The sequence below is a fragment of the Pelmatolapia mariae genome, linkage group LG22 (genome assembly GCF_036321145.2).
Source record: "Pelmatolapia mariae isolate MD_Pm_ZW linkage group LG22, Pm_UMD_F_2, whole genome shotgun sequence".
Lineage (NCBI taxonomy): Eukaryota > Metazoa > Chordata > Actinopteri > Cichliformes > Cichlidae > Pelmatolapia > Pelmatolapia mariae.
The window spans coordinates 10788608-10815299 of NC_086245.2; the positions used below are offsets into that span (position 1 = coordinate 10788608).

The window sequence follows — 26692 nt, forward strand, 5'->3', positions numbered from 1 at the left end:
GGAGCAACTGTAGAAACTATTTTCAACAGCGGATTAATACTCATTTGGTGTTCTGGAGGGAATAGTTTGTGGCAGCACTCTGACAGTAAAACAAACTGCATGTCACGGAGATTTTGAGCAACAATGGAGCCCCATAAAGCAGTTTATTCATGGGATTTGTGGACAATAGGAAAACTAGGAAATCCCCAGACTCCTGAGCTCAGTGCTTCTTTAGCTCTGACCGCTGAGGTTTAACTCATCCAGTGAGTCTTACTGCTGCTGAGAAATGTTTGGTCAAACTCCAGCCTGCCTTTCAGACATGATGAGACTCAACACTGAAGAGAAGTCGTACAGGATGGACGCCTGAACATGTCGTGTATAAAGACAACAAATATAAAAAAAAAAAAAACCCACACACACACAGAGGAGTGTCCCCAGTTCATTTTTACTACTTACCACTCAAAAACAAAATCAGGTAAGACCCACTTTGGCCATTTACACGACCCCACACTAACTGCTAAGAGCCCTCAGAGTTTCCTGGGTTCTGTGCTGTTTGTCCTGCAAGCACAGACGCACTCCTCTGACCTGAACATGGCTCTGCGTGCTTCTTTAGCGAGTCTCATGTGATAAAGAGTCAGCGTGCAACAACAGGAGGATCTAATCCAACAGATTGTAATAAAGGGTGGGAGAAAGAAAGAATAAATGGCACTCACAGGAGCGCACGTACACGTGGTTTTAGTCAAGGTTTGACGATAAAGACGTATACAGATGGGTGTGCACTTTAATACATACAGAACAAAGTAAAACTGGGCGGTGTATGTAAACACTGAAACTAAAACAGCAAACATTGAATACAACATTTTTAATGATTTATAGATTATAGATAATGATGATTTACAATATTTAAAGCAGTAAACAGTGTGGTGTTAAAGCACCAATAACAACAATCTAATTATCTAATCAGTTACATAATGACAATTTCTACTATTAATGTTAACATTTCAACATTTAGCCCTCCTTGCTTCTTAGATGGTTTTCTTTCTAATCCATGCAGCATATTGTAAGAAAAACAATGTATTTTTAGTATTTATCTAAATGACTAACACATATTATTACACTGTACCAATATGTAGAACTCTAGAACATTTATTTTTTCAGCATACTGCTGCTAATTAAAGAGGTCTGAGAGGAAACTAGACCCCTGTCAGGGTCAGGTGAGAAATGTAAAGAAGCAGGACGAAGCATGAAGTTCGTGCTCCTTTGGCATGAGTGTGGTAAATGTATCTGTTTTTCCTGGAGCTAAGCTTTAAGTAGTTTTTCCACAATAAATAAAATATGAATATACTCTGTATTTTCCCTGGCTTAAACTCAGCTGTTTTTCCAGAGAGTTTTCTGTGAATAGTATTATTAAACTAAAAGAAACTGAAGTAAAACCACAGCGTTAAAAACATGATGCCACATTTAATAAATGACAGAAGAAAGCAGAACTTGTACTTTCACTTCTTCCAGCATCACTTGGTAATTCGATATTGTTATTGTCTCAATAACATCACGTACTGGTGTCAAACATGCAGACCGGGGGCAAAAAACAGCTCAGCAAACTGTATCGTAACCCCTTAGTTACTGTTACTTTTCAATAATGGTAAAAAACAAAAGTACAAAAACATGGTAAGCCTTTTGTGGTGATGCCAACCCAAATACTCAACAGTGGAAATGGCTGAAAGGTCAAAAGTATTTTTAGATATAGAGAAGTTGTTTTTATGGTTCATTATTAAATGAGAAAAGCTGGGTGAAATACTTTCTGTTGTCAGTTGTTTAAATGTAAAAAGTGGTAACTTTCATTTAAGCTTTTCTGGCTACTGTTAAAAAACCTGGGAAAAAATTAAAGATTTAAGCAAACGCTTTTAGGTCCGGTCCACTCGAGATGAAATTAGGCTGCACGTCACACCCAGGATCTAAAATGAGTTTGACAGTCTTGCTTTTACTGTTTGGTCCGAAACCCCACAGACAGACAGAGTCTCACTTTGACGCCCGTCAATTTACGACAGCCGGTCGGGTTTTTGGCGACTTCCTGTCTGTTGTCCGGTAATTTTAACCAACAACATGCTGTGCAAACTCGATTTTTAGAGAGGCTTCGTCCATGTGTGACGATGACGTTCAAATTCTTTTCATTCCTCTGTTGTAACGACACACACCAGCCAGAGTGTGAGACACCTCACCTACAGACAAACACCACACGTACACAGGGGTGTGATCAGAGCAGCTACGACTCATTCGAGATGCCGCCACTCTTAAACCTCCACCGTAAAGGCAGTCACCTCTGCTGCACACAGGACAGCTCCTTCTCACAGCATGTTTTATGACAAACTGATAACCCGACTACCTCCTGTTGCTAAGCAACAGTGTTTTCCCTCCTCCTCTTCCTTCTCCAATGCGGCAAAGGGAGGCTGAGCTGCCGCCTGCTGATCGACCGTTCACCTCGAGGTACCTGCATCTGTAAACGTCACCATCCCGCCACCCTCTGCAAACTGGCCCAGAGACAGCAGCTCTGCTATCGACCGTCCTTTCATGTGTCTGCAGTATCGGAGTGTCTGTATTAGTGATGATCAAGCACAAAATCTGAATCTGTATTGTGTTGGCGAGCGAGCCGAGAACCGAGCTGGTGATTGCGCCGTGGGTGATACGATCAATAATAACACGTCATGAGGCGTGACGAAATGAAATGAAGACAGTGTCGCTAATGTGTGTATGTGGGAACTCGGGAGACTGATAAAAGAAGTCTGATAGAGCAATTTAGACATACTATTGTACTGCTGACAAAAAGACAACTGCTCAGTTTGTTACAAGCTAAAAAATATCTTAAAGCAACTACTTCTATTTATTATTATGATTAAATTTCTAATAGTCAGCATTTACTTGAAATTATTCAGTTCTTGTAAAATAACATTTCTTGTTATTATTAACTAACTCCTTAAATAATCGAAAGACAATTACAATTGGCCTGAAAATCCAGTTTTTAGAAGAATTTTTAGTGAAATATTTTTACATATTTGTTACATGGCATGCTAAAATCATCTTATAGTTTTCTACAACCTCAAACAAAAGTTTCAGATATTTGAAATATTATTTTAATGGAATGAAAAAATATTACCTACAGCAATGTTTCAAATTTAACAAATGGATAAAAGCAAAAAAGGAAAAATCCAAATCTGTTGTGCATTTTCATCAAATTCTTGTGGCAATTTGTGAAACGGTCACAACTTTCAATTTACTAATTTGTGTCTATGACTATTTTTTGCTTTTAAAGAGTGAAAAACGTTTGCATTTTGATGCTGGAGGGGTTGGCGGCGGCGTGAATGTGGCTTGTTAATAGTAAAAGGTCTTTGAAATCTCAGCTGAGTACACATATATCGGACATAAATCTGAGACAACATGCAAGAGCTTTATATAAATATATATATAGCAAACCTAGATCTGTCAAGTTGTGTGTGACACCCACAATGTAATTAATGGCAATGACAGAAATACTCGAGTAGTTTTTTCATGTCACTGATGAGCTACATTGAAACTGTCATACTAACTCAGGTTGATGGCTATGCTTCCAAGTACTCCATTTTATCATTTTCCCTCTGAAGCAAAACTTTTAAAAACATGCCAGCATGCTAACACAGTAAACTAAGGGAATTTTATATCTGCTAAAAGTCTGCACGTTAGCATTGGGAGCCTGTTAGCATGCTGATGTTGCTGTTTAGCTTGACTTATGTGCACAGTGGACACACACGGTGTAGAAATAATCGTGCTAACGCATTTAAGTTATACCAACAACTCAGGAAATTAGAAAATCCACTTCTAAGCATAAACACGATCTTGGAGAAAAAAACTTTCAACTTCTTGTTGAACCTTACAGAGCTAGCTAGCACAGTTTCATGATGAGTTTCTTATTTTAACTGCAGGGCTTGTTGCTTAATTTTAAGCACTGTTTGAACAAGAAGATTGATGTAATATATACCTGAAAAGTATCTTTACATAAACCTAAAAGAAACTGAGAAAATGTCTTATACTACAGTCACACTAGGAAAAAAACTGTGTCTGATATCTGCATGCTGGTGTTGTGGCTGCATCGTTATAATAATATCTGTCCAGGATCAAAATTGTAACAGATTAATCACATTGGTGATGTCATAGCTTTTCAATGTGGGGAAAAGGGAAAAAAATGCATTTGTTTATATAAAACTCTTCTAAAACAAACGTTCAGCTTGGTTTTAGTTCATTTTGGTCATTCACAATTTTTGGCTAATGCTAAACTAAATGCTCAGACACCATCATTGGTCATGGCAATGTTGATCCTGGATCAACATTATTATGATGATAAAAGAATAACACCAACACAGGGATATCAGATTGTGCAGGGAAAATAATGGCTGGAGACTGTGGCATGACCAAAACTAGTAACCGTGTGAGCTTGTTGTCTTTGAAACATTTGCTTCAGTCTTGCAGTCAGATGCCATCATCAAAGTGGCTCTTGGTGCAATAAAACATCAATAAGACAGCGTCAGTCTGATATTAGTCTCCTACCAGCTTGTGATTGAATAGAGTCAAGCTAGCAATTATGTGCAATCTGTTTGTAACAATTCAGTGATTATGAACAAATCTGTTGCCATTAGCTGTAAAGCTGTTGCTGTCAACATACACAGAAATTCACAGTATCTACTTATGGTGAGAGTCCAGCCATAACCTTACAGGCTTGAAACAGAAGTTCCTCTACAAATAGTTGTTGCTGCTGGATGGCGATTTAAATGACATGGGTACACAGCAACCTTGCTTGTTTACACTCATATAATCAGAATACAACCAGTTGAGTAACGCCCCCTATTGCAAAGAGATGTATCCCAGCTAATTAGCACTCATCAGCACAGATTGATTGCAATGTTTTGGCAATCTGTCTGTGTTTATTACTGTTAAACCCTTGAGATCAAAACTACTTGCAGATTCCCTGGACCACTACTGATGTTTCTTAGTCGCGATGAAGTTTCTGTCCTTTTTTACTCTAGTGTGTCTGAGCCATTATATCGATAAACATGTAAAACCAAAGGAAACAATCCAATATTGTATAGTTTAAGACGACATAAAAATATATATTTGCATTTAGTTGCTAAACTTAATTCACTTGCAACAATCACACTATACCTTCCACCTATACCATCACCACCACCACCACCACCACAGCCAACCACCAACACTACAGTGGAGGGGACAACCAAAAAGGAGGTGACAAGATGTGAACTTATAAGCCTATGAAACACCAAAATATACCACAAAATATGGCTCAGTGATGTCGAGGTGAAAGGGAGGCTGATCAAAAATGCAGAGGAGACTCAAATCAATGACAAGCCACCAACTGAAATTAAAGAAAAAAGTAAAAAAAACCACGATGCACACGAGACCGAGAGCGTGATTAAGAGGAGGGAGTAGGTGGTAAATGACCAGTCACCAAGCACAGGCAGGCAGGCAGGCCACCAGAGACGACAGTTATAATAAAACAAAACCAGATTAGGGTAAGAGGAGAAGGGGAAGGTGGAAAAGGAGGGGGATGAACTGGAAGGGAAAGGGAGAGGGAAGAGGAAGCCTGGTGGACACTGACGTCAGGTCGTCCTTACTTCTGTTGGGGGAGTTCCAGAGCGTGGCAGAGGACTTGGACAGCCTGTTGTTAATGACAGGGTCCACCTGTCTCGGCAAGTTGACCGTGGAGGCCGAGCATCTGCCTGCACCGGAGAGAACGCAACAGACAACAACTGTTCACAAGGCGGCCGGGGTGCAGGCGGCGGCCCCAGCTGAGGGCTGACAAGAGACAGGGCTGCTTTGGTTGGATCATGCAGCTGTGAACAGGGACTCACCGTTTTCTGAGATTAGACTCACTATCATCTAATCTGGAGTCAGATTTGGAGGGAAATGGGGAGGAAATTTGGGGGAAAGTGTGGGAGGGGGGGTGTAGTTAGAAGTCACATTTCAGAGTAAATACCTCGAGCTTTCTTCCTGCTACCAAAACTAAAATATCACTCACGTTTCCACACACAATCAGGGCCTTTCACACTTTGGAGGAGAGGTAACTGTGTTGACCTCAGCACCACCCAATCACACAGCATTAACAGAAGTTTGAAAAAGGGGAAATAAGTTCACAGCTCCCTGAAAAAACACACTTCACACTTCTGATCTAATGAAACGTGAGCGTGTCGGCTACCTTCAAGCTCATCTTTCCGAGTTTAAATGAACAACTGTGACGCTCAGGACTGATTTTTGCCCAAACAACAGTGAGGAATTATGAGTGGTATAATCATAAATTACTGAGTAGGTCATCTGCCTCTGGTACCCCACCCTTGTGACAGCAAACCCTTCATGAGCTATTTCCTTGAGTTGCATCAGCTGAAGCAGTGAGTCACAAGTCTGTGCAGCACAAAGACTTGAGTTAACAGAGAGAAAATCATACATATGTGCTTGTATTACTATTGTTATTATCATTATAATTATAGTTTAGGTTCATCTGAAACTCACTCTCTCTGCGGGAGGTCTGGTTTAGTCCGCCTGCCCAGGACCACCTCTGCTGGCGGATCTCGGCCCAAGTCTTCTTGGTCGATCTCTTGATAGCTGCCTCGTATCTCTCCTACATGAAGAAACCCACAGTCAGTGTTAAACTATGACATCTTTATAATAAATATGCACCGGAAATGACAGCTTAACAGCTTAATTATTAGAATAGAATAGAATAGAATAGAATAGAATAGAATAGAATAGACCTTTATTATCCCACGGATGAGAAATTTGGGTTTTACACAGCTCTTATAGCAAGGGGAATATAAAATATAAAAGGAAGACACAAGGTGGTCCTATATACATAAGCAACTGAAGTTTGTATATACAGGTAACAATTTACAGACATGTGTAGAAATATTGTACAGAGACATGTATAAAATGCACAGTGAACAAACAAGCTGATGTGTTTGATAACCAAAAGGATGTTAAACTATGTTAGAGTCTGACAGCTGCTGGTAAGAATTAATAGGTAATTACAAGCCCAGCATAAGTACAACTTGAGAAAAGTGCAAAGGAAACTGGAAGTGGATAAGGTTCTCCTTCAAAGTAAAAGCTGTGCCTCAGCCCTGTGGCCAACATGTTTTAAACCTTTACTTTGAAGGCAAACGGTCTCCATTTCCAGTTTGTATCACACTTTTCAGTTTCAGAACAGCAAGTCCATGAGTTCAATTCAAGCTATGATTGCAGCAAAATGCTAACAACCAAGCTAATCACAATGTTTTTTTGCCAACAATTTTCCACTAGCAGCAGGTGGTTACCATGGGGTTACTGACTGGTCTGTATGTCTGTGAGGCTGGGGTCTTATTCACTTGATCCTCCTATATTGTCACCATGATTGTCACATGTCCAAAAGAGTGGACAAGTTAATGTCACGTGGCTATTGGTCACTTGTTTTTATACTATACTAATGCTGCACAGTCATTTAAAACATGCCCAAAGGTTAAAACTACGAGGTAATCACTGTTTCTTTCTACTCTTGGCCCGATGTGACGTCAGTTAGAGTAGATATCTTTAATATGATGATCTCTTGCACTCTGAGTGTGAGTCCAGCAGCCCCACCCACCTGCTGTTAAAACCTTCCATTTGGCAGCAGCAGCCAATCAAAATAAACCTGGCTTAAAGGTAGGGGAAATATAACTTAAACTGCTAGTTTTAGACAGTGGATGTAATTAGGAGCTACAACTAGGGCCAGTGTAAAGTAAATAAGGATCATTTTGAATTTTGAGTCACACAAAGCCACTCTAGAAGTAATATTGGAGCTTTAAATGAGTGTAATAGGATCCCCTAACAGGGATTTTCAGGTAGAATGAAAGAGGCTAAATCACAGCAGCAGTGTGTAAACCTGTAAAAAGTGAATCTCTTCATTTATTTTAATCTACTCACAATGACAGCATACAAATGCATGGTAAATGAGGTCACAAAAGTATAATGAGATGCAGCCAACGTATGCAAGGAAGACAGGAGGCTTAGAAGTCACGTAGGGTTCCTTAGTGCGCTTGCATAATTGCAATGTGAAGCCAAATCTAACTGGATCGAGTGTAAAAAGGCCCTGAAGCTCATTAGTTACATAATGGGAATATTTTATGATGTCAGCAATTAATTTGTCCACCCAACACTTATGTGCAGCTTGTTTGCTGAATGCTTGGCATCCTCTCTGTGATGGCAACACGACTAGTTACTGCTGTATGGTGCTGTTATCCAACAAAGCAGTTTTTCCACAGTCAGATAGTAAAATTTATCAATCTGAAGTCCCAGGGGAAATCACTGAATACTAAAAACTGTGTACAGCAGAGCATTTTAGTTACATAAATGCTCCCTTACCCTACTTAGCGCTCAATTTAAGCAGAGCAGAAACTTATTCTGTGACTGGACATAAATATTCTTTTTGAGTATTGGTTGCTTCTTCCAACAGCTGAGTGATAATCATCAAAATCAACCTAAAAAATAACGTGAAAGGGTTCAAATATGCAGTGTTTGTTACAGAGTGTATTTTTGGACGATTCAGATGTCAACTTTAAGAACCAAACAGATAAATGGGAAGCTTGACTTTTTCACCTTGTTCTTTTCTAGCTTCTGTCTCTGTTTCTCCTCCAGCAGCGCTCGACGTTTCTCCGCCTTCAGCCGCTGCTCCTCCAGCTTCCTCCTGCGCTCCTCCAGCTGATTCTCCCTCAGACGCCGGGCCTTCTCCTCCTTCTGCAGCCACTGAGCCTTCTTTGCAGCTGCAGGGTCACCACAGAAAGAAAGAGAATTATTTACAAAAAACAATATCAGTTTGAAACAGTTTATTTAGGTTTCACGTGTTAGCTGCTTCTGCAATGCTGTGAATTACTGCTATATAAACAAATGACTCCCTTTTCCTTATTTGGCACCTTAAAGGGGAACTATTATGACCTTTTATAGCTTAATCTTTTTTACTCTTGGACTCAAGTAGTTCTGCATTAATTACAGTTTAAAAATAGTCAAAATGTATCATTTTTTGAGTCTTGGTACAAACCCTCTGTTCATAATCTGTCTGAAACAAACTGCGCTAGCTCTTCGAGTTTTAAGCCAGCTTTCTTCTGATTGGCTGCCCCTCATAAGCTGACGTTTTGGACAGTATGTGGGTGGGGCTAAAGAAAAAGTGCTCTCACTGACATCAAACACAGCCAAGACTAGAAAAACTGTCTTAAGCTTGAGCTTTGGGCTCCTTCTACATATGCTGACCTCATTATTTGAATCTTCAGCCATGATTAATATGAGCATCCAACACTCCATCAGTATAACTTTATATGACAGAAAATAAGGAAAAGCATAAGAAGTCCACTTTAAAAAGGTGCTTTGTGGGTTTACAGTAATTATAACACTTTCAGCACATTTATGGATAATGCATTTTACCATTGATTACCGTATGTTTGTTATTTGGTGGGTTAGAATGCAAATTTTTGCTGCTTAGTGCTTAACATGAAATAGAGCTAAGACTGATTAATTCTGCAGGCGTCTGAAGCTGTGAGGGTGCCAGATAAAAAGTTTGATAAAGTTATTAAAGTTCATCCTGAGGAATAGCTCATCCTTCGGGAGCCACAGATTCCTGTATACAAACTCTGTGGAGATGTTTTACCAGTAACCTGAAAGATTTGTCTGTGTTTGGTGCAAGAGGGAGAAGAGGGGAATCACCACAATCATAAAAGGTATTCTCTGGGAGATAATATCATGGCAATCCATCCATCTGTTGTCATAATATTTCAGTCTGGACCAAAATCCCTGGAGCTGTGCCTCATGCCTGGCTAAAGCATAAGCATTAGACGCCAGTTTATCATTAATATATTATTTCAAATGTTATTTTGGAAAAGAAAATGTATTTTATGAGTGTTATTGAAAGTCAGTTCTTTATTTGTAATAGTATATAATCAGCTAAAGATCTTTAAAGGCCTCTAACAGCAGCACCCAAACAAAACGGGTAAAACAGACGGAAGACACTGTGTTCATTACACTTTAATCCTGATAACAGTAAATAAGCTGAAGATCCCTGCTGTCTTTTACAGCACCCTCCAGCATATGCCAGTTTTTCTGTGCACACACACTGCTGTGGCTCATTTCTCTGGGTAACGATCAGACTGCAATCAGTCGTTTCTTAATTTAAGAGCCTTCATCTTACGCAGCACTTACTCGTCTTCAATCAGCTTCCATATCATACTTTATATGAAAAGAATGAAAAAAGAATAATGGACGGGTAAGTATGGGTGAAGATGTGGGAGGGTTACAGGCTGGATCCAGCTGAAGGAACGGCTTTTTTTTTCATGAGTTAACCAGCAACAGGAAAACTGCACTAAGCTATGCAAGGATGCAGCAATGGTCTGACACAAATACGTGTTTTATATTTAGTTCGGTTTTCTGCGGCTCATCTTCGCTAATGAGCCAACGACACGCACACGTCTGCACTTCATCAACAGCGAGAAAGACGTCTTCACTCCTCCTTAAATCCTATTCCTGAAAAAATCTAATTATCCATAACAAGACTGAAAAATATGTCAGGTTAACGCTTGAGAACTTGCTTTCACATGCTCATCTCTGCACAAAATATCTAGAGCACAGTTGCAGTTACATAACAACCTGTCATATATAAGGCATCACCTGCATACTGTCTGCAACAAACTGCAGGCTCTACACTGAAAAAAGGCTTAACACTGCCTCATAATTACGCGTAGAGGCAGACGGCTGAAAAGGAAACTTATCTCCGAGCATCTGAACCTGGGATATTCTCTATAAAAAGGCAGCGACGTTTAACTGCTGCAGCATGACCACATAACTGATACTAATGGAAGCAGTAATTAAATCTAATCTGTCTGCGAGGCCTGGTCTCAGTTCATGGTAATGACTGCTCATTTTTTACGCCAACTGCCTTGGGCTCTATGGGATGTCTCTGCTGGGAAACGCCCACTAAGTTCTGCTCCGATTGGCCGCCTGCACTTCAGAGACGTCCTCCGCTTCTCGTGTGTTTGGACCGGCCTCTGTGTTTTTATAAGGAGAAGTTTCATTCTGCAGCCACAAAGTAAAACCCAAATTATAGGTGTGGAACATGCACGCTGGGTGGGAATGCAAAACACAAAAGCCAAAATAGATTCAAACATGATAGGAGCAGATACATTTAAACCAAAAACGAGGCTGCAGACCGATCACGGGGTTCAAAAGTTTCCACCGAGTGACGACAGATAACCCAAGCGATCGGTGATGGAGGGGAGAAGAACGGGCACGGCAGAAAGGAAAAAGGATCCACATAATGATGCTGATTATTCCCACATGGCATGACTGCTGCGAAAGCTTTTAGTGAAGCCCCTTACCTTGCAGCTGAGTTTGCTGTTCTGAGCGCCATGCAGGAAGAAACAATAAGAGACGTCAATAACCGTCAGTCACTTCAGAGCAGAGTGACAGATTCACAAAGAGGGATACAAAAGATAAAAGATGTGTACACATTAAGTTGGTTACAAGAAATCCCTGCTTCATGCATCCAATAGCAGTGGTTTCTGGAGCTGACAGCTGAGTCCATCGTGTTTTATATCCGCTTTCTCATTTCTTACCGATGTATCTGGCTCTTTCCTCCCTCCGCTCCTTCGCAAGCTTCTGTCTTTGCTCCGAGCTCACCGAGTCTGTAAGGGACAAAAGAAAAAGAATTACTTCACAAACACATGCACATTTTCACATCAAGTTGTATTTACTATTCATTTCATCTCATCTTCACTAAACTTATAAAAAAAAATAAGCTAAAAGATTGCAGAGTTATTGATCTTTTTCTGGTATGTGAGAAGTAGACTCTAGACTTAAGAGAGCAGGAAAACATTTCTGGTTTCCTACATACTAAAAATTGTAGTATTACTATGATTTTGTGTGTATAATACTACAGTACTATATACATCAGCTTCAGAGGCAGAGCTATAGTGAAAGAACTGATTACTGCTACGGAGTCTCAGCTATGAAATGGCTAAAATCTGAATCCCAGAAAATATCATTTGGCCTACTGTGTGAAGAAAGTCATGAGTTATTAACCCCAAGCAGACCCGAACTAAATGGCAAAATTCTTGCAACTCATGGACTTTATTTGCGTTTATATGAAACCTGTTTTCTAAAAAGCCATCCTGAGAGTCGTAATGATGACTGTGATATAAATTATTTTTAAAACAACACCAAAAGAAACATGTATTTATTTATTTTGATGTGCTTCCTCTTACTATGTTACAGATTTATAACATAAAGAAATAGTTTGGATGTCACGCTTCCTCCACTCGATGTTCAGCACTGGAGTCACTCTGGATTTTGTGCTCAGGCTACTCCTGTTCACGCAGTACACCCAAGACATGTAGAAAAATCAACCAATCAATTGATCAATTAATCAAGCAGTGGCCCAGTTTCAAATGATAGGAGCTGATACTGAGAGGGAATCAACAATCCTCTGGTGTGGTGAGCAGAGAACAACCTACGGTGAACAACCTTACACCGCAACCTTCCATGCTATTAAAGTCGTGCAGACCTGACATGTGGTTACATTTCTCAGGAGGTGCACGTCAGGTTAAGTGGAAGGTTACAGTGCTACAGGGTTAAAAGGAGTTTCCAGTTATGCCCTTAGTTAAAATATAGATTTAAAGCTGAAGCATCATTCAGGCCTTACTGTCAAAAAAGGAAAGAGCTTGATTGTTGTTGTGTCATACTTCTCCACTATGAAAATCTATGAAAATCTGACTATGAAAATCTGGAATATAATTTATTCTAGAAAGCATTCTAACCAGAAAAATAGAAAGTCAAACCAAAACAAGTCTCACCATTCATCACCCATCTTAAAAAGCATTTAGGAAGCTTTTTTGAAGCATTGTCTCATTTAACTTTAATTTCAGTGATCACTCAGACATAATCACTCCCGTTGAACTGCTGAACCAGTCAAATCTGACAGAAATTAGGTTTTAAAAATCTCATTTTTCCCTGAAAGTTACACATTTTCCTCCAAGTTTGCTGTTTCAGAACAGATTTAAGCTCAGGATGCTTTGACTGCCACAGTTCCTCTTTTTATAGCATCTCTATAAAAGAATATGCCCAGAATATCACGAACACAGATCTACTGAGGGTCAGTGAAATAGATGAGATAAGGTTTCTGTACAGAGCCCAAAAACAATAACTGCCCCAGATACAGCATCTTCAACCTGCTGCAATATGCCAAGTGATCCATGACTATCCCCTGCAGTAACACCAGATTTAAGAGCAGTTTCTCTCAATCTTGTGCTGTATAATGATTTTTGAATGAATGAATGAATTCTGAACAATGCGGAAATATTTAACATCTAAAAAGGAGATAATTCACATCTGAACCCTGATTCAGTTTCAAGGTCAACATTTAAACTCCTGTGTGTGATTTGCTGTTCAGGCACGCTCATCTGAAGCAGTAATTAGCCTGAATCTTGATACACTTTGGTGTAACGCGAGGATTTGCGTAGCTCTCTCTGACTCCGAGAAGCCGTGACTGAAGAGCTGCTGAAAAAACGGGACTCCTGGGGTGCTCGCCGATCCCGTCTCCTTTTGTGGTTCTTCTCTGTGCTATGCAATATGTATGCTACGTCTTCTAAACCAATCACAGAGGACCTAGCACCACTTCAGCCCATCTCCATGGCAACCCCCCCACCACCACCTTGCAGAGAGTATCCTACATGGCTGTATGCAGGCCTAATAAGAACAGAGAAGAGCGAATCTCCAGAGTGAGCCTGCAGGTCTCGTATCGCCGAGACGTCACTTAATGCATCGCCACCACCACCACATGCCTCCACCTCCACCCCATACTGTACTCTACATCCCCACAACAAATAACAACTCGGCTTTCATCCACGACCAGCTGTCCTGTGGGAATGGCTCACTAACAGATTGAAACTTCCATTAGAAGAGAAAGCATGTGAATGTCCACGCATGAGAAAAACGGATAGCATGAATTGTCCAGCTTAAAAGTCGCGCTCTCTGCAGTGAATGATCAACATGCAGAGCCTCGATCAGAAAACAAATGGACCCCACAGCCGACGCAGAGAGAAAATGCTGACTCCTGTTTTAACAACTAACAAAAGCCTCACAGCAGGCGAAGAAAAAGGTTCAGTTCTGCTAATGCTGAAGCTCTAACTAATTTTTATTTGTCATTTTAACACTATATTAAAGCAGTTCTGACCTCGCACTTAAATGGCACTGCCTGAAATCGGGGTTCGACTGTAATAATAAGCACCCCAAATTCAGCCTGTTTTTCCACAAATCAATAACATTCAACATGAAACTATGTAAGGAGCATGTGCAAGTGTGCTTTGAGGGGTAAAGGTGGATCTGCAGAGGCTTCATAGCGAGTATAAACTGCACTAAATGGTCATAATGTCCTATTTGCTTGATTCTGTGTCCTGAAAGCCTGTGAGCTGAGTTTCTCCCACAGACTGTGGATTCTCCTGACATCACCAGCAATCAGAAACAGAGGATACTATTACTGTGACTGTTTATATGCAGCTGGAGTGGTACAGCTTATTTTTTATACCGAGACAGAAGGAAACATGGAAAGGGCTGGAGAAAAGAGCGTTAATTCCAGATCCTGGTTGTACTTTGTAAAGAAGCACAATAGTTCTCGCATTAGCTGTTCAACGTTTGTGGGATGGGCTAAAAATACTCCAGCAACGATCTTTATGTGAATAACAGAAGGCGCAAAACCATCTGACTCTCAGTGGGCTGCAAAGCGAGACACATTATCTCGTCGTACATTACTCACCATGCAACATGAACAGGGTCGGATGTGTCAGGCAGGGTTGGCAGGTCCACTGCATGGACAGACTGCATGAGACTTTTATTTAAAGTCTAAATTGTAGATATTCATGCATCTCCAATAATATATTTCTCATATATTTAAAATGAAAGAATTTATTTGCATCCAAGTCCTACAAGACTGACTCTACATGAACACACAGACACTCTGAAATGTCCTCTGCTGCTCTTTTGATATCGCCTCTAAGTACCGGGCTATTTTTGATTGCCCGTTAGCAAACAATTGTGTGTACATGCACGCAATTTCTTGAAAAGGTAAATATATTTTGCACAAATTAAATTAGCAGGAAGCTGTCTGCTTCAATGGTGGTTGCGGTATTTCTGACACTGCGTGGTTTTGCAGAAAACAGAAGTCAACACTTCTTACTTTGTAATATTCCGACATATAGATTAACTGTGAGTGAGGGATCTGGTTAGAGCAGATTAAAGACCAGATAATGTGCGATCTCAGTCCACTGGACATTTCTGTTCTCACCATCTTTCAGGTAAGTTCTTGAAAAATTAAGAGCCAAAGTGCACGTGTGAGAACAGCTTTACAGACCTGGCAACCTTTGATTTATGCCACAAGCAGCTAATGCAGCAGACTACAGAGGTCCCACTTCTTTGTGCCTGTACAACACCAGCTTCAGAGGCAGACTTCATGCAGCTCCCTCTGGAGACACAAAACGCTTTAAACAACTTTTTTTCACATGAACAGCAGCGCTCTCAGCAGACCCGAAAACCGCCTTTGATGTGTAAAATCACTGGAATTCCCCTTTATGTCTAAAACAAACAAGCAACGATACTCCCACAGAGGCAGGAGCTCAGGAGACTCTGACTTTAAGGAAGCTGAAGGACGAACTCTGTAGCCTCCCCATTTTCAGTGACAATTTTTCCTTAAATTTACGTTAACCACCTCTCATCATTTATGAAGTCACAGTTAATCAAGAAAAAAACCTTTCATTCTGATCCAACTTTGGAACAAATACAGAAAGGCTTTTGTTACCTTGTTTGTTGGACTCTGTCTAGAACTATTGTTTAGCTGTTTACACACCAAAAACAATTGTTTCTGTGGTTTTGGTGTTTCACCTCAGTTGACTCCTTTGAAGGAAGTGGGTAGTCAGCAGTGGTGATCCCATCACCCCCACAGATATGCTTTTACCACTTCTTCTCTTCTTTTTAAAGATAATTCACAGTCTAAGTGTTATCCATGTACTGTGAAGGGAGAATTACAGCCTGCTCTTCTATATTTGTTAGTTGTGAGGGCTCATACCACTCTGAAGTAACTTAAAGACATCATCTGTACATCATTGGTTTTAGGCTAAAAAGCACTCACTGGAAACCACTGGACCCGCTCACAGCAGGCTCATAAGTCGCTATAATCTCTTGTCACTATCTTCTTTGTCTAAAGAAGATAGTGTCTTTGTCTTTGGCTAAATAAAGACCAAGAACACAAACACTAGAACAATAAACCATCATAACAGGTTTTCAAAACTATGCAAACTAGACAGGAACAATAAACTAAACTTGAGATACTAAAATAAAAAAGAAAACATGACCCAAAACACAGGGTCACAAAACAAACTCATCAGCAGAAAACCCAAAAGTAAGTAAAACTTAAAAACAACAACAACAGTAACACAAGAAATCAGACTCCCTGTTATAATAATGAAGAGATTAAAATAAAAAGGGGCAAAACTTCCTAAATACTTCCTAAAGACTGCAGCTCAAATAGTCAAATAGCACGAGTAATAGCTTACCAGGATGAAAATGAAATCAAAAGAAGAAACAAAACCTCAATCTAGGTATAATCAAATCCCTACAAAAATCTTAAGAAGAACTCAAATACTCCAAAACCACTAAAATCACAGAGACTAAAACCAGGGCCTGTAACACTAGAGGGTCGTCTTGTATAAAATAAATTTTTCTGCACACAGTCCACAAAACCGCCACTTTGCTGCACATCATTCCCGTCTCTCTTTGACCTCCTTTCCATTTACATCTTCAGTGTAGAGACATAAAATCCCCTCAGTTGCTAAACTGAGACGGACTCTCTGTCCTCGCTGCCACAAACAAGGCTCCAGACAGCTCAGTCTACCTTTCTTGGGCTGAGGGCTGCTGCTGCTTGAGCCGGGCGTGGATGGCCGAGCGTCTGTCTTGGAGGAGGCATCTGTCTTAACGGGGGTCTCTGTTTTGGAGCTGGAGTCTGTTCTGGGAGAAAGGTCTGAGACGGCTGAGTCCTCTGGAGTCAGGAGGTCTTTCCCCAAAGATTTGTCCCCATTCTGGATGGACTGGGAGTGGGTCTGCAGGGGCAGAGCTGCAACACACAAAGGAGAAAAACAACATTTGATAAATATAAAGTTGTGAGGCTTATTAGCGTGTAATTATCCCAAAAACCTCTGCACACGAATCTCCTCATGCTGTCACTGCTGCTTTTTGTCAAATACGTGATATCCTGCTGTCATGTCAGTCATCATTACTGTGCAATCTCCGAGGTGAGACTTCCAGTAAAAGCTTTCCATCTACCTCCTGAGAACCCGTGAAGCCCTCGGCAGCTTCATTAACGCAACACTTCAGCTTCATTAGAAAAAATCCTACATTTAGTCCCTGATGGCTTCAGTGCAAAAGAGGTAAAAAGTCTCCTGTCAACACTAATAAACACAGGAGCAGCAGGTGAGCCACAGCGTGGAGATTAAACCTTTTAAAGACACCACCACACACATTAATAATGAGGCTTGGAGGCTAAGACAGAGAGGAAAACATTAGAGATGGTTGTGTAAGTCTGTTTCAACTTGCTTCCCTAAAATAAAGAAAATGTTTGCACAGTTATAATCACGGGAGTAATTAATACTAAATCAGGCTGAATATCCCCACGGAGCCACAGAAAATGATGATCTCACTCCAGTTTGGGGCTCAGCAAATTTCTTGACTTCATCTGAGACTCTAATTCTTCTAACTATACACTTTCAGGGCTTACACAGAAACATGTTATTACTGTTCAAAGAGTTTGTACGATAATTTAGGTGCATTTTTTCCCCTGCTTTTCACAACAGTAAGCAGTAAAAGTCCTTGGATTTATGTAGTGGTATCTCATGCAAGGATACTTCACCATGCAGACCACCGACCTTCAGATGATCCGCTCTACCCCCGAACCACAGCTGCTCTGGGTTTTGTTTCACTGAAATTAAACGTTATTTGCATTTGGACTGCGTCCACAAAACGGTCGCTGAATTAGGCTCTGGGAAATTTATATTTTGTTATTTCTATTTCATGACATACATTTAGATTTCCCGACTTATAGTCTCTTGTCAAACTCATTTTACATTGTGGACCACATCCAGTCCAGTCAAAAGAAGAAGGCAAAGAAGAAAAATATGTGCAGTTACAGTGGCACATCTCACTTTCAGGACGTCTCAGTGTGGTTGATTAAGAAATAAATGCTGAAAATGTAATTTTCACACTTTCGGACCCTTTGGCAGGCCAGTTCTGGGCTCCGGGTTCACATGCTCTACAGCTCTGCCTTAACCCCAGCTGAAAAAACAGTTGATAACATCTCCACAGCAGTGAGGCCAAAATGAACGCACGCGTCTTCCTGTGTGCTTTCAAAAAAATGCACCAATGATTTATTTGTTCTTGTTTTTGATGAGTTAATGAATATCATCTGTGGGTCCACCATAAGCAGAGTCCTGATGGCCCTTTGATACAGACTACACCCACAAATGTTAGAGGAAACCAGGTGGAAACACATCCTTGTCCTTCTACTAATCGGAAGGTTCAGGTGTTGGGTTTGATCCCTGGCTATATCAGTCTACAAGACACTGAAACCTGAGTTGCTCCTGATGCATTCATCAGAGTGTGACTGTTAGACAGAAAGCACTTAGACATAGAAAAAACTGTTTGTATGAATGTGTAAATGAGGCATGTTGTATATGTTGTATATCGAGCAGAGCAGAAAAGTGGTATATAATAACCAGCCCATTTGCTATTTCTGCTGCTAGTAACAGAATTAGTAGTTATTCTTTCTTTTTTTTAATTTGTTATGTCAAATTAAGAAAAATGAAAAAAAAAAAACATATTTTAGAGAATTTTGAAATATAAAAAATCTTTTTATCTTTGTCCCAGATTGAGCTCTGATGCATTTGTGAGCCATCACTGTCATTAACTGCTCTTTCCTCTCCCTCTGTAGTTTTATCCTGTTTGATGTTCGTCATCTCTCGAGGCTTTTCTTTTGTCTCTTCACCAGTCAGAGCTGATGGTTTCCCCTCCCTGCGCCTGGTTCTGCTGGTCTCTTCCTGTAAGAACGGAGTTTTTCCTCCCCACCGTCACCAAGTGACTTCTTATAGCAGAGCACTAAATCTTTGGGTTTCAATCTTAATTGCAAGATCCATACCTGACAATGTAAAGTTTCACCTCGTTGGGAACGCAGATAACATGAAAAAGATTTAAAGTATCCTTCGGATGACTCTGTGTTGGAATGAGAGAGGTATTTTTGTTTTGTTGTTTTTTCATCAGTCCCATGTAGAAGCAGCACAAGATCCTCACAGACTGCTCAACACCAACATCTCTCAAACTCCACGTCACACTTTGTAGTGTAGCCTGTTAAATGTCTGCAAAGTCAGACGCCTCAGTGATTATACAGCTGTTTTCACAGGCTTTACAGGCTCTGCTGTACTCCCCGTTCCTCCCTCTCTGGATAGACTCCTCTGTAAAATCAATCATTAAAACAAAACAAACAGAAATATTTCTAGTTACAACCCAACCAAACAGTGTTTTATGTTGTTTCTAAAAATGACTAATATTCTCAGTCAGGTCATGAAGATCATAACCTCTCTGACCCTTCATCCTGTTTAAATCCCTGCTCTGACTGTCCACACTGGGCGGCTTGCTGATGCTGTCACTGTGATCTGCTCAGTAGCTGCTTGTCCCTCCTTCCCTGTCTGGCTGTCACCGTGCACAGAGCGGCAGTGACGCATGGCGGTGCAGGAAGAAGGTACATTTTGTGCTCTTCTACAAGGACATGTGGAGGTTGAGAAGAAAGATTTATAGAGAAAGGAGAGCTGGAGGACAATGGGAAACAGTGCAGTGGGCTGTTTTTGTCACAATGGAGGAGGACTTGAGGAGAAGAGGAATAATGAGACAGGAGCTGAGACAGAGTGAAGCAGGAAGATGAGAGGCTGGAGGCTTGAGGGCAGCTCTCCACTCAAGTCAGCCAACAATGGGCAGATGGAGCATGACGCTCTCATCAGGCCGGTCCAAACGCTCACCGAACCACATAAATCACAGATTAACACTGGGCTCATCTCCAGCTATCCCCACAGTATTCAACAAAGGCCTTAATGCACAGTACAGCACAGAATACTAATGGGGGAATAATGGGATGTGAATTAAGCCCCCTGTGTGTTTAGATAAGGAAGCAACTGTAAGAAAAAGGATGCAGGATCATGTTGAAACAGGGCGGCAATGCTACTACTCGATGTTGAAAAAAAGGATTAGGATTTGGCAAAAAGAGGATTGCAGTGCTCCTCCTTCCACGAGGAGATTATAAGTGTGGCTGCCTTGAACTGAAAGAGTTTAACAGCCTTATATAGCTAAAAAAGAAACCAGGATTCCTGGAATTTAAAATGTTGATGGGAAAAACACTACACTGCAGGTGCTAGGAGCTTCAAAAGATAGTCACCATAAAGTCACCGGAGAAACTGCATATATAACTGTATGCATTAACTGCACTGTAAGTCTAGGGTCATTCACAGTTTCTGCAGACAGCTGGGGACTCATTTCAGTAGATGCTTCTGCAAATATTACAACTGGAATATCCGTCAAGCCCAGTAAGAAACAACTTTTACTCTTGAGGTGAATGTTCTCTTCTTCTGCTTTGCATCACAGATTTTCAAGTTTTGCCACAACTTAGGGAAGCAAATGCCAAGTTTTTGCAGAAGTCAGCATTTTCTACGCAAACTACAGACCTCTCTTAGTCACCAAAGCAATCACAAGAAGACTTTTACCTCCAACAACCACTCAAACACTCAGTACACTGACAACCGGTCTGTGTGACTGAGGCCTAAGACACTTAAAGGTCTCAGGTAAAACAACCCTACTGCTTCTTCACTCTATGACTCCAAGTAAACACATTCCTGGTAAATCTATTGTTTCCACTGCTAGTCTTAACTCTTATTTAATACAGTTTGATGTTATCTTTGTAAGCTACTGCTGTATCAGTGTGACCTCACATGGTTATTGGAGAGGATTGTAAAAAGGAGAATGGTTTACTTTCTGTTATAAGCTTATTTTTATGATCAGAATTTATTCCATCTGTCCCAGTAACTTGTAAAGTTTAGGGAAGCTGAATGATTCTTTTATTTAGGCTCATTCATGTGTGCCAACAGGAAGTCACCATCTCTGCTATGAAGCAGAGGAGCAATGCTCTATGGACCTATAACTGCAGAAGTGAGTTGAACGTGCAGGCAGGTTGTGAAAAACTGCTAATTCAAAATCGCTTTTTATCAATAAATCCATAAAAATCAATGAACACCTCCTGACTGAAGAAGAAGAAGCGCTGACTCAAAGAAAAAGGCAAAAGAGAGCACCAATTCTTATCCAGAAGAGGACTGAGGATGTGAAAAACAGCACAGAGACACAAAGATATGACGCATGAAACATGGAGGCGTCTGCAGGGGCCACTTGCAAACTTGGGCTGACTAAATGTGTGTTACTTGGACACATTACTCAATTAGCACAGAACACATAGTAGATTAGTCTGATATCTTTATTTAAGGTATTTGTAATGAACAAGCAAAATCTTTAAGCTGCTACTGGTGCGGGGTTACCAAGGGATTACCCCAACCATGAATCCTTTTCATTGTCTTGTCACCTAAAAAGTCTATAAAGGATCTAAACTAAATCCAGCCAAGCAGGACAGCACTAAAAACAGCTGAGTGCTTCACTTACATGTCAATTTTTCTAATCTGTGATCAAATGCCAGTTTTTCTTTCTTATAGGGCTCTTACGCACAGTTCCAGGAAAACTCAGATGATGTATTTTCCAGTTTTTTCGGGGGGTAAATCTAGTATTAAATAAATTTTACTGCATCTGCAGATTATCACAAAGTGCCACGGCGAGAAGCTGTACAGCAAAAATGACAAAACAAAGAGCAGCTATGGCAGAGGACTCTGGCTTCTGCTGCAGATCTGACTGAGAGTACTCATTACTTTAAGTGCAGCATGGGTGTGGCTGTTTCTATATATCTCTGACAGCAGTGAAAGGAGAGAAGCTGGATTTTGCTTTCTGATGGGACTACCATCTATAATCTCAGGGAAGAATTAACTCTAGAACTGTTTTATGCCCCTTTTGTAATAAATCCTGGAAAACTAGACAATGTTTATTAGTGTTAAGCTTTTTGTAGCTGCCACCAGCTAAATCTGTACAAGACTTTAATCAGTGGACAAAAGAGAGTAGAGATGACTCACTTGTCATTATTAAATGATTTGAGCTTCAACAAAGTGTCTGAAAAGGCTTTGTGCTCTGCAGAATCACCATTTATCAAATGCAAGCTGATGTGTCCACCGTGTGACAGCTGGGACAGGCTCCAGCTCCTCCCATGACCCTTAATTGGATAAACGGTTAATAAAATGGAGCTGTCTGCCCTCACCGGGGTGAAGGAAAGATACAGTAAATGTCAGGTAGTTAGCAACGGTAGCAGATTGGTGGAAATCATATTTCTTTATGCTTTGTAATGATCTCTTCATCCCTCATGCTCATCATCAACAAACCTCCATACGTGTGCTTAAAGGTTTGAGAATGAAAATGCTTCGAAATGTTTCAGAAGTTGCCTAAAAATCATAACATTTTATTGTTTTCTTCATTATTACATTTTACTGCAATAGCTGCCCGAACATCTATGGATACACCGCAAACAGTAACCACTAAAAGATCATTTGGCATACATGAAAAAAGAGAAAAGAAGGCTAAAAACTGACCATAGAAGCTTCTAGGTCACTGATTTTAGTGACCTAGAATTAAATCATATGTTTCAGTGGGACAGCTATGTGCTCTAATGCTAGTTTATGGGGGTCTGTGCTCATGAAAATTACTTCTTCTTCTTATACCTCATTGAAATTTCAACTTGTTTGGACCTGCCATGTGCCACCTCACTGAAAAATTCCAGGAAACACGCCTGGTGCAGGATGATTATCCTTCAAATGTAAATAAGAGAAAGACGAAATCCATGCATATGGACACTTATGTTTCTAATTTGTAGGATTTTTAAGGTTTTTAAACATTTGCTCCATTTAATAGTGATTGCAGGTGAAATTCAGAAATAAAACTTCCTTGGCTTTACGCATTACATTATAAACCATTACATCCTTGTCACTCAGCGGGGATCATTGGTTTCAGTTCATCATACTGAGGTTAGATTTACCCACTTTTCATGTCACTTTAGCATTTATTTTTTAGAGAGCAGAGAGCTGGGAGGTGTCCATGGATAGCATCAAATTGCTGTGGATTGATATCTTGCTCTCCTGGCACACGAGCCGTGCTCTTTCCGCCTCTCTCACCTGAAGAAACAGCTGCCGTGCACAGTGCCAAAGAAAAAGTTGCAGACCTTCTGTTGCTTCTAACGTTCTCTCTGAGGGATCACAGAGAAGCCACTGGCTCTAATAATGCTTTGATTACTAACTGTTGATTACTGTCAAACCACCAAAGCTTAACAAAATGGTAACTGGTGACACAGCTTGCTCTAATTCCTGGTGATTATTAAAATCAAAACATGAGGATACGCTTATTATCAGACATCACTGCAACATTATTAAAAACCCATACAGGCTACATCTACAGCACATTCAGTGCCAAGTAAACAAGTGCACCTCATCGCATGCTGGCTGGTAAAAACCACGTGATCATCGATCATGTGACCAGCTCCATTTAACACAGAAACACAAATTCAACATGATGTTCACCCGCCGCTACCCCCTCGGCTCGTCGTTCCTCCGCCGCCGTCTCAGGTTTCTGTGCCACTGTGACAGACTCTGGGTTTATAAATAGCAAAGAGCACCATATTGAGAGTGTCGCCCATAAAAGGGGCTGGCTTCTCTCACAGTGACCACAGACTGGCATGTCAGATTTACTGCAGAGACACAACAGGAAACTGTTTGTGTGGGGGACATGCTGGCTGGTAAAATCCAAATTGAATAAATAGAATAAAACAAGGAAGACGGAAATCAGTGCTGGTAACCTGACAAACAGGGAGCCAAATTTAATTTCAGCTGAAATTTACCAGTAATACTGCGGGGGCCAGCATCTCTGGCAATGTCCGCCGTAGACATCTGCTTATACCAGCAGAGAAGTGTCTACAGGGGGGAGAATAAGGATACCCCAATGAAATACGCCAATGACCCCCAGTGCCAATTGGCTACAGAGTACTGGGAATTTTGGTAACCATGTTTATTTTATTTTGGACACTTGCTATAATAAACTTTGGAGATTTTACCTTTTTTTCATAACAAAGACAAACAATAAAATGGCCAAATCAAGAAAGATGGTCTCTGTGTGCATTTTAAGACTTATATTGGGTAATTGAGATTAACCAAAGGGGCTTAAGATGCGTAACATATTCTGTGTTCAATATCCCCACACTGGAGAGCCCAGGCTGTCCACCTTAAGCTAAAGGAAAAATGTCCAAAAGGCTTTGGGTGAAAGCCATTAGCTCACACTGCAGGACTGCCTGCCTCCAGCAGGGAAACAAAACGATGCATTTGGCTGAAAATCTGACCAGCACCTAATTATTTACCTGAGGCTGCTGCCAAACTGGGCAAGCAAAAACAAAGCACTGCAGACAGATGCAGATTTGGCATCGGGAGGACACACTTGGAGGACAAAACCAGTGACGTTGGATGAACCTGTTTGCTTTAGGTGCTGCTGTTCAGCTGCACATTCTGAACCGTTGGTAATAAAGTCCTGGTAATAACCAGTTTCTGACTTGTAAATACCATTCACACAGCGAATGCTTCCAATTTTGTGCTTAGAACGACTGCAGCGCAAATACAGATGCCTCAAGTCAGCCAAAGACCAACGATAAGGTTAGTTAATGACCTAAACCCACACATGTGGTAGACATTAAAATAGTTTGCACAGCCAAAATTCATTCTAGAGCATATGATGTGATGTGGTATAAATATAGTGTATTCTGTAATAATTAAGGTTCTATTTTCATTATTCATTGATGCATGTGTATATTCTGGCAAAACCTTTATTATATAATAGCAGAATTATTTACTGTACATAAAGCATTTGAAATTTCTTTTAAAAGTTAAAGCCCTGCGTTGTGTGAAGCAGGTCAACTCTGTTGTTAGTTACGTGAACTAAAGAGCTAGTATGTGAACACACACATATGCATGTGTGTTTGTGTCTTAGTGATGAGTGGGACATGTCAGATCTGGGTCAGCCCGATCTCAGGAATCTCTGGCATTCACATTTCTGTTGCATGTATCCAAACAGCAGATGTGCGTCTTCTGCATGTGTCTCCATGGCCTGCGTGTGCCGAAGGCTCGCAGGGACCTGGATAAAATTATCCGCAAAGCCCACAAGGGATGCGATTAAATATTCCCTGTGTATTCAAAGAAAAAATGATAATATCGCACTGCGTTTACCTCCATGACGAGACAGACTGACTCTAGGAATTTGCAATATTTCACCCAAATACAGAGAACACGAGTCCTTGACGGATGCCTCCACCTCTTCTTCCTTTGTGGATGGAAAAAACGGAAACACTCTTGAAAAACAAGGGTCTGTGCCCCCGGGGAAAGCAGAGGAAACACATTCCTGGGACCAAACATATCACCGCTCTGAGCGTTAGGAGAGCTTCTTCTCAACGACTGCACTAAACTAAAAAATTCACTTCCCTAGATTCATCTCACGACAACCAACAACAAGACCAAGTGAGGTGAAAGGTCACTGAACCTAAAATCAAACATGCGTGATACAAAAAAAGTCAGCAGTACCACTGGCTCTCACAAACAAATACTGCACGAACCTTTGAACCCGTCAGGTTATCCCGTCGCCGCCGTGAGAGGTCAGAGGACCAACAGCTGTGTTTGTAATCAGTTCAAAGTTGCAGCAACAAGCGACAACAAAATGCAGAGCTATGAATCACTGTCACACGCGGATAAATACCGCTTCCCCCCTCTCCTGATCAAAGAGGAGAAACCTCTAACTTAAAGCTAGGCTTCAATTACAGACTGCAATTACAAACACAAGGAGCTCTCGTGTTTTGGGGTTTGGTAAAGGTGACACTATTCTTTGAATGGTTTAACCTTCTTTAACCTATTAAAACAGTAATTCACCCAAACTGAAATCCATTATTTTGCTTTTTTCACAAACATATTTACAAAAAGTCAAACGTGTTTTCATACTAGTTATGCAGAATCTATGCAATATCACCAGATACCCCACATCGTGATATTATTGCAATTTTTAAGATTTTTGCAAGAGTATTGCCGTGATGTATATTCTGATTTATCACCTTTTCTCAACTGCAAATTATGTCCTCAAGGTTAAACTGCCAAACTTGTCAATATCTTTTTTATCCAGTAAGATAGAAGAAATGTATCTCACTTCAGTTATTTCTTTGCTGCAAAATGCATTTGTCACTAAAACCTGCCAAATGTTGACGGGGACGGAGTCAGTCGGCAGCTGAATGGGGGCCAGTTAGCAATTACATGCAATCTGTTTCTGATAATACAGCAGTTATCTGTGCCAAACTGCCAAAAATCACAGATCTGTTCACGTTTCTGTGTGTCCAGTGTTCGGAGACATTATCTCTGGATGGTGGTGCATGAGATAACCCCTAAGG

General features: G+C 40.7%; 1 protein-coding gene across 11 annotated transcripts in view; it reads right to left on the minus strand.

Moving 5' to 3' along the window:
- LOC135932838 (MAP7 domain-containing protein 1-like) overlaps positions 1-26692 on the minus strand; it is a 52712-nt gene that overhangs the window by 13926 nt on the left and 12094 nt on the right. For 7 of the 11 annotated variants that reach the window (XM_065470533.1, XM_065470530.1, XM_065470529.1 and 4 more), the window contains exons 2-7: positions 16946-17164; positions 11622-11690; positions 11385-11405; positions 8623-8786; positions 6529-6637; positions 5637-5741 (exon numbers count right to left, since the gene is read on the minus strand). In XM_065470533.1, the coding sequence (XP_065326605.1) occupies positions 5637-5741; positions 6529-6637; positions 8623-8786; positions 11385-11405; positions 11622-11690; positions 16946-17164 (687 nt within the window). The remainder of the gene's footprint in view (positions 1-5636; positions 5742-6528; positions 6638-8622; positions 8787-11384; positions 11406-11621; positions 11691-16945; positions 17165-26692) is intronic. The other 4 variants (XM_065470537.1, XM_065470535.1, XM_065470531.1 and 1 more) reach the window with 3 other exon arrangements.